This window comes from Oncorhynchus mykiss, chromosome 16 (genome assembly GCF_057628025.1).
Source record: "Oncorhynchus mykiss isolate SJ-2025 chromosome 16, ASM5762802v1, whole genome shotgun sequence".
Lineage (NCBI taxonomy): Eukaryota > Metazoa > Chordata > Actinopteri > Salmoniformes > Salmonidae > Oncorhynchus > Oncorhynchus mykiss.
Window position 1 is genome coordinate 66814498 of NC_143037.1, and position 13041 is coordinate 66827538.

Consider the following 13041-nt stretch of genomic DNA (forward strand, 5'->3'; position numbering starts at 1 on the left):
GAGGTTGACGTTTGTGTGGATCAGAAGGTTTGTAGTAATGGCTCAATTATTAACTTTAAGTAAACTGTAGGCCTACAGTTACTTGATGTGAATGTGCACTACACTGAGTTTTTATTCATAGGTCTGTTGATGCATTATCAAACAAGAACAAGATCAGGCCAATCATAGTTGATTAAGTACTTTAATTCTCAGGCTTGAATATGTTGCATATGAAAGGCAAAATGAAAAGGAATACGTTTTCTCCATAGCTTAGGCACAATACAGAAAGGCTTGGTTTGTAAATGAGACCATCAGTCACAATTGATGTGTCTAGATCAAAAGAAACATGACAACAGGATTTCTGAAAGAACAAATGTAGATATATAGTCGTGTACATCGAGGCCCATGGAAGAAAGCACACACTCCCCCAACCTTACCATGAAAGTTTGACAATGGCTGCAAAACAAAAGGTGGCAAGAGTCAGCCCTTAAATATTCAGTTCCAACCCCCATGTTCCATATGGCTTCAAAAGGAGTTTCCCTCCATGGCATAACATTCTAAATACTGGTTTTAGAGTATGGTCTGCTCAAGAGGGGCATTGCATATCAAGTGAAATCACTCCGGCGTCCCCTACTCCCAGCCTAAACTATTGTGGGGGTAAGCACAAAAGTGCATGACCTTAGATTGGTTGCTGAGAGCAACTTCCATTAAACCACCGACTGGGGGCGTTTGTCAGTCAGGAATGATCAATTGAGCTTTCAGGAACAACACCGATATACATAAATGTGCTGTTATGACCCCTGCAGGCTGAGTCATGTCACTATAGACCAGTGATTTAACCCCTTCATGTCTGCAAGTCTAATACAGAAGTCTATCAATCAGCAGTACTGAAAGAATCTTTGGGAGCATCTGGAATCTCTGGAATGCCGCAATGGAAAAGACAAACATCCCCTCAGCTGGATAATATGCATACAAGAACCACCGACCTACACAAACATTTAAGAATAGCCTTTCAATCGATACCGTATATAGGATTTCAGTTAGGTCCTTCTCGGCCAGCAATACTGCACTTAATTAGGTTAGTCGACTTCCTAGCGCGCTCTACTCTAAGATTATCTACATGCAAGCCCCTCAAAACCAGTTAAGACGGTACATTTAAGAGGAATGACAGTCTACAATTTAGACAACTTTAACACATAGGTAAACAAAGATAACTAATGCCTTTCATTCCAAGTGGAAATGTAATGAAGTCCAGAGCAGAAACTGTAGACACTTGCTACAGTAAAACATTATTTAAAAACAAAAACACCGGAATGTCTGCTAATACCAAGCCCGTCTTGTAAACGTGTGGGCAGAACTGAATACAACACCCTGTCTCTCCTCCCTCCACCATATATCCACATTGAAACAGAGATAAAACATTAAGGATGTGACTTCATCACTAGCATTTGAACTCACAGCATTGCTTTCAGGGACAGACAGGCTAGCCCAGTTCCAGCACTCTACAATGCAGTATGGCATCCTAAAAAAGGAAAATAATGCCATGCTAATCTCCAAATAGGGTAGCACTTTTGATAAAGTTCTATATTGGGGGGGGGGGGGGGGGGGGGTAATTTTGGCTCTATTCAAGACACACTGCCGAAGTTCAGTTCTACAGCGTGATTGGAATTTAAAGACAATGTTCCCACGTTAGCACAGACTGCTTTCACTGTCACTGCTGCATTTGTCGGCTCAAATACCTTTACATTTCTATCATGGGATCTGTAACACTTCAGCTTTCCAGATTGTATAGTATATAGGTGGTAAGAGTGTGACTGTTTTTACATCACAAGGCAGGCAACGGAATGATCCGTAGTTTTCAGAATGCAAGTTTGGCAAAATAAGAAAAGCCTATGTGTGTATATAAAGGCTTGAGTTACTCTACAGAGAGCCCTCATGTTTTACACATTAAAAAAAGAAATCACATGAATGTTTAAAAGTTTAAATAAAAATAATTAAAAAAACATGGAGACAGAAGCTCTTTAAGAGCAGGTTGGCTGCTGCCGTCGTCTGGCCAACAGCACAGCAGGAATAAATATATATACTCATATACGCCAGAGAGAAGAGAAAAATAATAACCTAACGTGGAAAACAGTTTCAAACTGACACCTTCACAGCTCCCTCCCTCATCTCATCCCTCCCTCTTCCATTCTTCTTTCCCTCGCAAACCTTTGCGCTCGAGTCGAGCACGCCAAAATTCCCCATCTCCCGACATCTTAGCCGAGGGCTGAAACTTCACGTATCATTTTTTTCTTGTCATCCTTGTCTTCTCTCTCCCTTCCCGCCCCCTCCACCTCACACTCACTCCAGGAGGGGGACACAGAGGAGAGAAAGAGAACAGAGCAAGGGAGAGCTGCCTGAAATGTAGGCCAAAGCGGTGGTGGGCGTTTCCATAGAAACAGTGTTCACAGCAGTCAGTGACATCATCGGTACGGGGAGGAGCTGGGGTGGTTGGAATGCGCCCTGATTGGTCCGGCCTAAACGCGGTTCTCTCCGCCCACTCTGGTCCTGCGCATCATCCTGAGGGGGGGAGGAAAAGAGAAAGAGAAAGAGAGAGAGAGAGAGCAAGCAAGGACACGCTAAAATCTCAAAACTGAAATGCACCAACACAGACAGATAGAAGTTACACATACCTCCTTACACATACCTCCTGTTCTGAGGGTCCAGGTCCAGCAGAGCCTCCTGTGATACTCTAAAGTCATCCAGAGGTGTCTGGTAGCGGGCCTCAAAGGAGCCCTCCCTGCCTCTGTAGGCCTGTGTCTGGGTCTGGGCTGCTGGGGACTGGGGCAGAGGGGACATGGACGAGGCTGAGGACGTGGAGCCTGTCTCCCCCAGACGCTCACGCCCTGTCTGGGTAACCACTGCTGCAGAGACACCTCCTACCGGCAGGAACGGGCTCAGCACCTCCCCATTTTCAGCCTAGTAGAGGGAGAGAAAATAAGTTGGAGTGAATATTAGGGATGATACCGGTAACGTAATGTGTTTTCCATGGCAAAAATGAAAACACAAAGATAACGCTATGGTCCTTTAAAAACCTGCTGTATGTAAAATACTGTGCACTATAGCTTGGAAAATAAATGTGATTCTGGATGACAACATAATGAGATTTTTTTCCAACATTAGGGATGTTTTCCTCTAAAGAAGTTAAATCCTCAGTATTTAGTTTCCTTGCCAGGATACTAAGGAGTAACGCGATACTGGTACCATCCCGGCCCTAGTGAATAACTGTCAATGTGTGATGGGAACTGACAGTGGTGGTGGAGTCAGTCCAGTGAGTGTACCAGTACCCACCCTGCTCCGGGTGATGTCCATGTGCACCAGCAGAGAGGCCAGCTCCAGATCCTCATTACAGCTGTTCTTCAGAGGGACTGACCGGTAACCTGACACCACACAGAGACAAACAGACATGAGTCTAGTAATGCCAAAAGAATGATAATCTGAAATGCCAAACTATTCTGCTAGTCAGAGAGCCAGTCAGGGCTCATCATACTTGTCTCAGCCAATCCGAGTGGATGTTGGTGCGATATGACACCTACCTGTCTTGAGGCTGTTGATGGGGAAGCTGGCCTGAGCCAGGAAGTTCTGGTCGCTGAACATGTCAATCTCATACACCACAAAGCGCAGGAAGGCAAAGGCAGAGTTACACACGGTGAACTGGAAAGGCTTGCGAGGCCACGTGGGGTTCAGACCATTATCCGCTGAGGAGAACATGGATAGAGAGAGAGAAGACTAGATCAGCCAAGTCCCCATTGTCATATATTGTGTGTACACACTGGGATGTTTTGTCCATCAGGTTACCACACAATCCTTAGTTATTTGTACAGCTTTGTTTTTCCATAACTGGACAGGAAATGACAAGCTTAATTCCAAACCCATCACTACATCCTTGCCCTAAAACCTAGGACCCTTCTCTTCGAAATAACACTTGGTTCAACTACCCAACTAGATGTAAAGAACCTGATTAGTTGAATTAAGTATTAGTGTAAGATGTGTTACTCACCCTCTGAGTCAGTCTTCTGCTTGGCACTGTCATATTCTGCACCACACACCTCGATCTCAATCAGGGGGCACACGATGCCACGACCGTGTTTAGGCAGGTGACGAGCACCCAACACCTGGAGAGGACAGACCGTTTAAACACCTTCACACGTTTTTAGATTCTCGTGGGGACCTAACATTTTCCCTAACCCCAACCCCTAAGCTTAAGATAGCCGATGTCCTCATGGGGACCTAACATTTTCCCTAACCCCAACCCCTAAGCTTAAGATAGCCGATGTCCTCATGGGGACCTAACATTTTCCCTAACCCCAACCCCTAAGCTTAAGATAGCCGATGTCCTCATGGGGACCTAACATTTTCCCTAACCCCAACCCCTAAGCTTAAGATAGCCGATGTCCTCATGGGGACCTAACATTTTCCCTAACCCCAACCCCTAAGCTTAAGATAGCCGATGTCCTCATGGGGACCTAACATTTTCCCTAACCCCAACCCCTAAGCTTAAGATAGCCGATGTCCTCATGGGGACCTAACATTTTCCCTAACCCCAACCCCTAAGCTTAAGCTAGCCGATGTCCTCATGGGGACCTAACATTTTCCCTAACCCCAACCCCTAAGCTTAAGATAGCCGATGTCCTCATGGGGACCTAACATTTTCCCTAACCCCAACCCCTAAGCTTAAGATAGCCGATGTCCTCATGGGGACATGAGAAATGTCCCATTGAGGGAGATTTTTCCTTGTTTTTACAATCCTTGTGAAGACCTCTGAGGATTTCCACGAGGATAGAAGACCACACACCTCTATCTGCAGGGTGACTGACTCAAGGCCCCTCAGTGTGTGTCGGTCAAAGGGGTCAAAGTTGTCGTCTCTCATGATTGGTGGCTGGAGGACGTAGCCACTCCTCCCGTTCAACATGAACAGAGCCTGGTTCATCTGCATGGGCTTGTCTGGAGAGGAGAGAAGTTCAGTCAGTCATCTTCAAAAAGTTAATGTAAGGAAAACCAGTCACCATTAAATAAATAATAATAATAATTTAGAAATAGGAAAAATCCCCTCTCCTACCCCTTCTCACTCAGTAACAACTCATCCTTCCCTCTGTACCTGCAGTCTGGAAGTTCAGCGCAACCAGCTGGGATCCACAGAGCCACATGGGCAGAGGGTCGTAGTTGGAGGAGTCTAGCCTCTGTCCACGGGGGTAGATACGGGACAGCTGCAGCCGGTTGTACTGCAGGAACCTCTTCCCCTTGATCCGGTTCACATATTTCTCTGCCTTGGTCTCCGGGAACGAAGACATGTCCCGGAAACACGCCCGCTCTGTCCCAATCTCTACAGGAGCAAGGGGGAGAAGGGTGAGATATCCTTGTGTGTGTGTGTGTGTGACAGTGAGTTTAACTGTATAGACGTGTCCTTACTGTCCTCATCGAAGGGTACAGGTCTACAGTAGATGACCAGGTCAGACAGCTCCAGAGCGATCTTCTTCCTTCTCTCCATCATCTTCCCCTCCTCCAGCTGACACACACACACACGACTCAGTTTGACACTACTCACACAGTCATTACTTCACAGATCACCACAAGACTCAGATTCTGAGGAAGTATTCCTGCACATGGTATACACACTTTTACTACAAATGACTCTTTCCCTACCTTGGCCTCTGATGTCATGGTGACCTCTCTGATCTTGATGACCCACTCCTTGAGCTCCTCCTGGGTATTGGCAGCGATGTCCAAGACCTGCCCTGCCCTCGGAGAGGCAGCTGGGAGGAGGGAGAACACATGCAGCCTGCTTCCCTTACCATCAGGCCGCACCACTAGGGGGAGAGAGAGAGAGAGCGAGATGAGAGGGAGGGGCGAGAGGGAGAGCGCAAGAGACATGGAACAGTGATAACCCCATAGAGAGAGAGAGAGATGGAACAGTGATAACCCCACAGAGAGAGAGAGATGGAACAGTGATAACCCCATAGAGAGAGAGAGAGAGAGATGGAACAGTGATAACCCCACAGAGAGAGAGAGATGGAACAGTGATAACCCCACAGAGAGAGAGAGATGGAACAGTGATAACCCCACAGAGAGAGAGAGATGGAACAGTGATAACCCCACAGAGAGAGAGAGAGAGAGAGAGAGAGAGAGAGATGGAACAGTGATAACCCCACAGAGAGAGAGAGAGATGGAACAGTGATAACCCCACAGAGAGAGAGAGAGAGATGGAACAGTGATAACCCCACAGAGAGCGAGAGAGATGGAACAGTGATAACCCCACAGAGAGAGAGAGAGAGAGAGATGGAACAGTGATAACCCCACAGAGAGAGAGAGAGAGATTGAACAGTGATAACCCCACAGAGAGAGAGAGAGAGAGAGAGAGATTGAACAGTGATAACCCCACAGAGAGAGAGAGAGAGAGAGAGAGAGATGGAACAGTGATAACCCCACAGAGAGAGAGAGAGAGAGAGATGGAACAGTGATAACCCCACAGAGAGAGAGAGAGAGAGAGAGAGAGAGAGATGGAACAGTGATAACCCCACAGAGAGAGAGAGAGAGAGAGAGAGATTGAACAGTGATAACCCCACAGAGAGAGAGAGAGAGAGAGAGATGGAACAGTGATAACCCCACAGAGAGAGAGAGAGAGAGAGAGATGGAACAGTGATAACCCCACAGAGAGAGAGAGAGAGAGATGGAACAGTGATAACCCCACAGAGAGAGAGAGAGAGAGATGGAACAGTGATAACCCCACAGAGAGAGAGAGAGAGAGATGGAACAGTGATAACCCCACAGAGAGAGAGAGATGGAACAGTGATAACCCCACAGAGAGAGAGAGAGAGATGGAACAGTGATAACCCCACAGAGAGAGAGAGATGGAACAGTGATAACCCCACAGAGAGAGAGATGGAACAGTGATAACCCCACAGAGAGAGAGAGAGAGAGAGATGGAACAGTGATAACCCCATAGAGAGAGAGAGATGGAACAGTGATAACCCCATAGAGAGAGAGAGATGGAACAGTGATAACCCCATAGAGAGAGAGAGAGATGGAACAGTGATAACCCCACAGAGAGAGAGAGAGATGGAACAGTGATAACCCCACAGAGAGAGAGAGAGAGAGATGGAACAGTGATAACCCCACAGAGAGAGAGAGAGAGAGAGAGAGATGGAACAGTGATAACCCCATAGAGAGAGAGAGAGAGAGAGAGATTGAACAGTGATAACCCCACAGAGAGAGAGAGAGATGGAACAGTGATAACCCCACAGAGAGAGAGAGAGAGAGATGGAACAGTGATAACCCCATAGAGAGAGAGTTGGTGGTGAGAGACAAAGAAAAGAAAGGGAGATACAAGTATCTAGAGGTCTTCCCGAGGCAAGGTAACCGTGCCATCTGCAGGAGGATAGAAACAGGAAGGGGAGGAGTCACTCACCAATCTGACAGGAAGACACATCTACACTTCCTCTCAGCAGGTCTCCCAGAGGACTGTTCTCTGTCAGCTGCTGTAGGAGAGGAGGGAGGGGGAGAGGAGGGAGGGGGAATGGGAGGGAGGGAGAGGGGGAGAGAGAGAGGGGAGACATGAACGCTAATCGAAAAACCCAACAGCAGCATTTTACATGTTGTTGCTATAAACGATGCTAGAAAATGACAGTCCCTCTCATAGCATAGACTAGTGGCTGTAAAATGTGGATTATTAGCAGGTGGGATTATCTGATGCGTATCCCAGTATGTGTCTACAGGGTAGAGGGCCTTACTGATCTGTCTGGCTCCACAGCTGAAGGACTGATCTCCTCTACATAGTTAGCAGGAAACCACAGCTGCTTCTTCCCACCACAGTCCCCCTTCCACCTGAGTGAGAGTTAAAACACACACACGGAATGGGGTTTACTCTAGAAGGATGTTCTATAACCAACCCCAGATAACTCATGTAGCTCTGTGATGATTTGGATGGTGAACTTGACTTCCTGTGAGTGATGTCACTCACCATCCTCCTTCCTGTTTGTCCACGTTTTGGATGATGGCGTTCTTACTGAAGGACAATTCATCATCCCTCTGGGCCTTGTACTCATACATGGCCTTCACTGTGCACTGCAGGCCGATGTGAAGGGGTTAGGACACACACACACACACAATCCTTGCATTGTTACATTTGCAAAGAGAGGGAAGGAGACAGGATGTAAACACACAGGAGATCAGAGAAACGGTGCTGTCTTACCTTGAAGGTGGGCATCTGATTGGCTTCTACGTAGAACCCAGGGTTCCGCCCCTCATACAGAGACCCGTAATCTGGCTCCTGACAAATACATGACAGTTCAGAGGATATCCAACTCACTTACATTGACTACAGCAACAATCATGAACATGAAGCGTGTGTGGTCCACTCACAGCCGTGCCTATCTTCTCCAGCGTCTCCTCATTGATAGGGTAGCGGAGCTTCATCTTACGGTACAACGGGTGTTTCTCGTAGTAACTGATGAGATCCACCAGGCTGTCGAACTCCGACGTCCCCAACACCACTGTCTGGCCCTCCTGTTGCACCCTGCAGTGCTTGATCTTCCCCTCTGCCCTGAGGGGACGTCAACACAGGGTTAAACACACACGTACGTGTCCTGCTGCACGCATTAATCATCAGGTGCTTCACAGCAATCTGAAACCAAACCCCCGTAAAGAAAGAGGACGCCAAGACGAGTGGCAAGAACCCATTGTCATAGAAGATGCTTTTCATTGTAATTAGACCAGTAACTGGCCTGTACATTTTCAAAACAACCCAGTCAGTAATGCCAGAGCAGATGCTGTAACGCATGTCTCGAGAGGCCAGGTGGATGGCTGTGTGAGCTATACTAGTGATCTAATATAGAACACGTGTCTCGAGAGGACAGGTGGATGGCTGTGTGAGCTATACTAGTGATCTAATAGAGAACACGTGTCTCGAGAGGACAGGTGGATGGCTGTGTGAGCTATACTAGTGATCTAATAGAGAACACATGTCTCGAGAGGCCAGGTGGATGGCTGTGTGAGCTATACTAGTGATCTAATAGAGAACACATGTCTCGAGAAGACAGGTGGATGGCTGTGTGAGCTATACTAGTGATCTAATAGAGAACACATGTCTCGAGAGGACAGGTGGATGGCTGTGTGAGCTATACTAGTGATCTAATAGAGAACACATGTCTCGAGAGGACAGGTGGATGGCTGTGTGAGCTATACTAGTGATCTAATAGAGAACACATGTCTCGAGAGGACAGGTGGATGGCTGTGTGAGCTATACTAGTGATCTAATAGAGAACACATGTCTCGAGAGGACAGGTGGATGGCTGTGTGAGCTATACTAGTGATCTAATAGAGAACACGTGTCTCAAGAGGACAGGTGGATGGCTGTGTGAGCTATACTAGTGATCTAATAGAGAACACGTGTCTCGAGAAGCCAGGTGGATGGCTGTGTGAGCTATACTAGTGATCTAATAGAGAACACATGTCTCGAGAGGACAGGTGGATGGCTGTGTGAGCTATACTAGTGATCTAATAGAGAACACGTGTCTCGAGAGGACAGGTGGATGGCTGTGTGAGCTATACTAGTGATCTAATATAGAACACGTCTCGAGAGGACAGGTGGATGGCTGTGTGAGCTATACTAGTGATCTAATAGAGAACACATGTCTCGAGAGGACAGGTGGATGGCTGTGTGAGCTATACTAGTGATCTAATAGAGAACACGTGTCTCGAGAGGCCAGGTGGATGGCTGTGTGAGCTATACTAGTGATCTAATAGAGAACACGTGTCTCAAGAGGACAGGTGGATGGCTGAGTGAGCTATACTAGTGATCTAATAGAGAACACGTGTCTCGAGAGGCCAGGTGGATGGCTGTGTGAGCTATACTAGTGATCTAATATAGAACACGTGTCTCAAGAGGACAGGTGGATGGCTGTGTGAGCTATACTAGTGATCTAATAGAGAACACATGTCTCGAGAGGACAGGTGGATGGCTGTGTGAGCTATACTAGTGATCTAATACACGTCTCGAGTTGGTCACTGCTTTGATCTTTGACTACCTGGTGTAAAATACACACACTGTGGTGCTAATAAAATCACATTGTGTGCCTAAGTTGCACTGTGCAGAAATCGCTCAGACATTTCCTGGTTGCAAAAACTCTGAATAGTTTGCCTAATTTCAGTTGTGACAAAATAAACTAGTATGGTGTAGAGAATCATCGTACCATCTAAACCGCTGTGAAATAGGTTTTCCAGAACCAAAAATGTTGTTACAGCTGTTTGAAGCAGGTGTACAAAACCAAAAGTGAAGATACACAAACTAAACTTAAAGGGAAGCATAGAAAGTGCATCTAGAACAGATCTACCACGTCTTAGACTTGCATTCAAGTTGAATAGAGCTATAACTCACATTTCTATGTGAATTTGGTAGGGTTACATAAAGGTTACATAAAGTTACATAATGCCATTACCAATGACATGTTTTAATTTAGAGCCCTTGCCGTCCCATATTACGATTTTGTGGCTTAGTTTGCCAACTGTAGGATAAAAATAATAATAATAAATGCGCCACCAGTAAAATATTTTCAAAACCAGTTACCACTTCCTTTCTCATGAAAATCTTTAATGGGTAGAAGGCATAGAAGCTCGCACTAGGTCACTGTTCTCTGAGCTAGCTCAGTACTCTGAACGGCTTGCTTTCATAACAAGTTCTAGCGGGCTGGTGAGGCGGTAACGTATGTCAACTTTCCTAACATCAAGTAACTAATACCGGAATGCTGCATTTCACCCATCAGTAACAACCAGAACAAACAATTCTGTCTTTTGTTTCGTCGTTTGTTTCTATATTTGGGACTCACCTGAAAGAAATGGCAAAGGAGCTTAGCTCTGCCCTTTTTCTGACAAGGAACGCCCCGTCACGTGGAACCCTCATCAGCATGTTCTCGGCGTGGCTCCGAGACAGGTTGGCATGGTACCACCTATAACATACACTCATACTTACACAGATCCTTTCTACTTTCCTTCCTACCCTCCTTCTCATTTCATAAAGTCATCACTGACACACATGAGATTGAAATGAATGACTATCTGAAGCCGTGAGAGCTGGACGTACTCTTTGCTTTCGTGGGCGTTGGTCTGGGGCACAGGCTCAGTCAGCTTCATCTCAAACTCGTTACAGCGCAGCGCTACCTGCTGGTAGTGAGTGATGAGGGCGAATAGCGTGTCAAACACCAGGTTGTCTGTCAAGTAGAACTTGGGGCTGCCCGCCTCCTGGCGAGAGTGGATGCGACAGTGCTGCACCCGGCCTGAACGCCTGTGTGGACAGTGAAAGAGAGAGACCAGGTATTGATTTGAAATGAGATGATCCCAGTTACTCAGCCCTCTCCCATGCATTAGCAGAGAGACCAGCAGCCTAGCCTACACTGTGACTGGCTACTACAGAAAATCAATAGGACAACAATTTGGATTGATTGACTGTTCAGGTCCAAGGTTTAGCAGTGTAGCAAACCTATGGGCACCGTAGATTTGGGGGCTAGCCCTCAAGAACATACAGCACAAGTATTATCTGAACTATGTGATGCAAGCAATGAGGTGGGTGAGGAGACAGAGGGTCATGAGAAGGGGGGTTAGGTAAGTGTGCTAGGAACAGGGATGAGGAGTGGGGTGAGGCAGGTTCAGAGTGAGCTAGGAACAAGGGTGAGGAGAAGGGAATTAGTAGAGGGTGGGGGTACAGTAGGGGAGATTTACCAGAAGGACAAGGTGTAGTCTCCTACGAACGTCTCACTCTCCCGGACCAGGAAGGACCCGTCGGGAGCGCCCGTCTCAAGACAGTACTCCGACAGCAGCCGCTCAGCTATCTGTCTCCCGTCGCGACCAGCACCCAGCTTCCCATGGAACCACTTCTCTGCTATATGTTGGTCCATACCGTTAGAGACCTAGAAAGACAGAGAGTGCTAGAGTTTAATGTTGGAACTCCTATGGCAGCGTTTCCCCAAACTTGGTCCTGGGGACCCCGAGGGGGTGCATATTTTGTTTTTTACCCCAACACTACACAGCTGATTCAAATGATCAAAGCTGGATGATTAGTTGAATCAGTTGTGTAGTACTAGGTAAAAAATCTAAAACGTGCACCCCTTGGAGTCCCGAGGACAGAGTTGGGGAAACCCTGTCCTATTGCATTAAGCACCATAAAGTGATGTTCTGTCCTGTATGTACCGCAGAGTGTCTGCTGGCTTTATTTTGCTGTGGTGATGGGCCACTGCAAAATCATTGCCTCTACACAATAACAAATATGGAACATGAAACTCTGTTGAGGAGCATTTTGCCTAGAACATTGCACATGTAATTTATCTGCAAACAAAACAAGTAATTCATAGAAAAAAAATAACAACCCCAGAGTAGAATAGTTTCTTTACCTAGTCGGCTTGTTGTTGTGTTCTATGCTAGATAAATATTCCTCTCCGTGGCTCATTCATGTTATAAGTGCCATAGGAAGGGAAACATGCATTCTGACAAGCAGTCAATGCACAACAATCATTGCAATTGCGAAAACAGCAGTTTTAATGGCTTTTGTTAAAAAGAGGGGAATCCCAGCTTTCCATTCCTACTTCATTTATTTCTCAACTCCTAAACATGCACAAACTGCACCATTTCAAACCCATGGTTTTTAGCAGAAGCATGGTTAAGCATGTTAAGCTCAGCAATTCAGTGAGTGCATAGGGGAGAGTGGTGCTAAATGTAACACCGGTCAATTGTAGGGTGACTTGAGGTACAACGCCTCACTACCTAAAAATGATTTATTTGAATGACTTAAATTGTGATGAGATAATATTTTTGGTTGAGCAAGAGTAGTGGAAACCAGATAACATGTTGGGGGAAAAATTAACACGTAGGCCTAGATTTTATTCCGTGTTGATGCAAGTTTCTTGGGACATAAATGAATCAATATGATAACTCGTTAAGAGAACACATGAGATCTGGCTAATGATTAGCCCAATGGGGTAAATGCAGACATGCTTCAGCCTATTTATTTGCACCCCCGACTCCCCCCCCCCCACCCCC

The 13041-nt window shown here is 46.4% G+C and overlaps 1 protein-coding gene across 4 annotated transcripts in view; it reads right to left on the minus strand.

The window, feature by feature from the left end:
* Positions 1-162: 162 nt before the first annotated feature.
* The window catches only part of plcg1 (phospholipase C, gamma 1), a 34884-nt gene continuing 22005 nt past the window's right edge, over positions 163-13041 (minus strand). The window contains exons 17-33 of one of the 4 annotated variants that reach the window (XM_036947538.2): positions 11728-11915; positions 11093-11293; positions 10839-10958; positions 8377-8557; positions 8207-8284; positions 7976-8079; positions 7746-7839; positions 7424-7490; positions 5662-5825; positions 5428-5524; positions 5117-5341; positions 4814-4962; positions 4019-4133; positions 3555-3716; positions 3310-3398; positions 2666-2937; positions 163-2538 (exon numbers count right to left, since the gene is read on the minus strand). In XM_036947538.2, coding sequence (XP_036803433.1) covers positions 2496-2538; positions 2666-2937; positions 3310-3398; positions 3555-3716; positions 4019-4133; positions 4814-4962; positions 5117-5341; positions 5428-5524; positions 5662-5825; positions 7424-7490; positions 7746-7839; positions 7976-8079; positions 8207-8284; positions 8377-8557; positions 10839-10958; positions 11093-11293; positions 11728-11915 — 2349 coding nt within the window. In that variant the 3' untranslated portion in view covers positions 163-2495. Of the gene's footprint in view, positions 2539-2651; positions 2938-3309; positions 3399-3554; positions 3717-4018; positions 4134-4813; positions 4963-5116; positions 5342-5427; positions 5525-5661; positions 5826-7423; positions 7494-7745; positions 7840-7975; positions 8080-8206; positions 8285-8376; positions 8558-10838; positions 10959-11092; positions 11294-11727; positions 11916-13041 lie in introns of all 4 variants that reach the window. The other 3 variants (XM_090203759.1, XM_036947537.2, XM_036947539.2) reach the window with 3 other exon arrangements.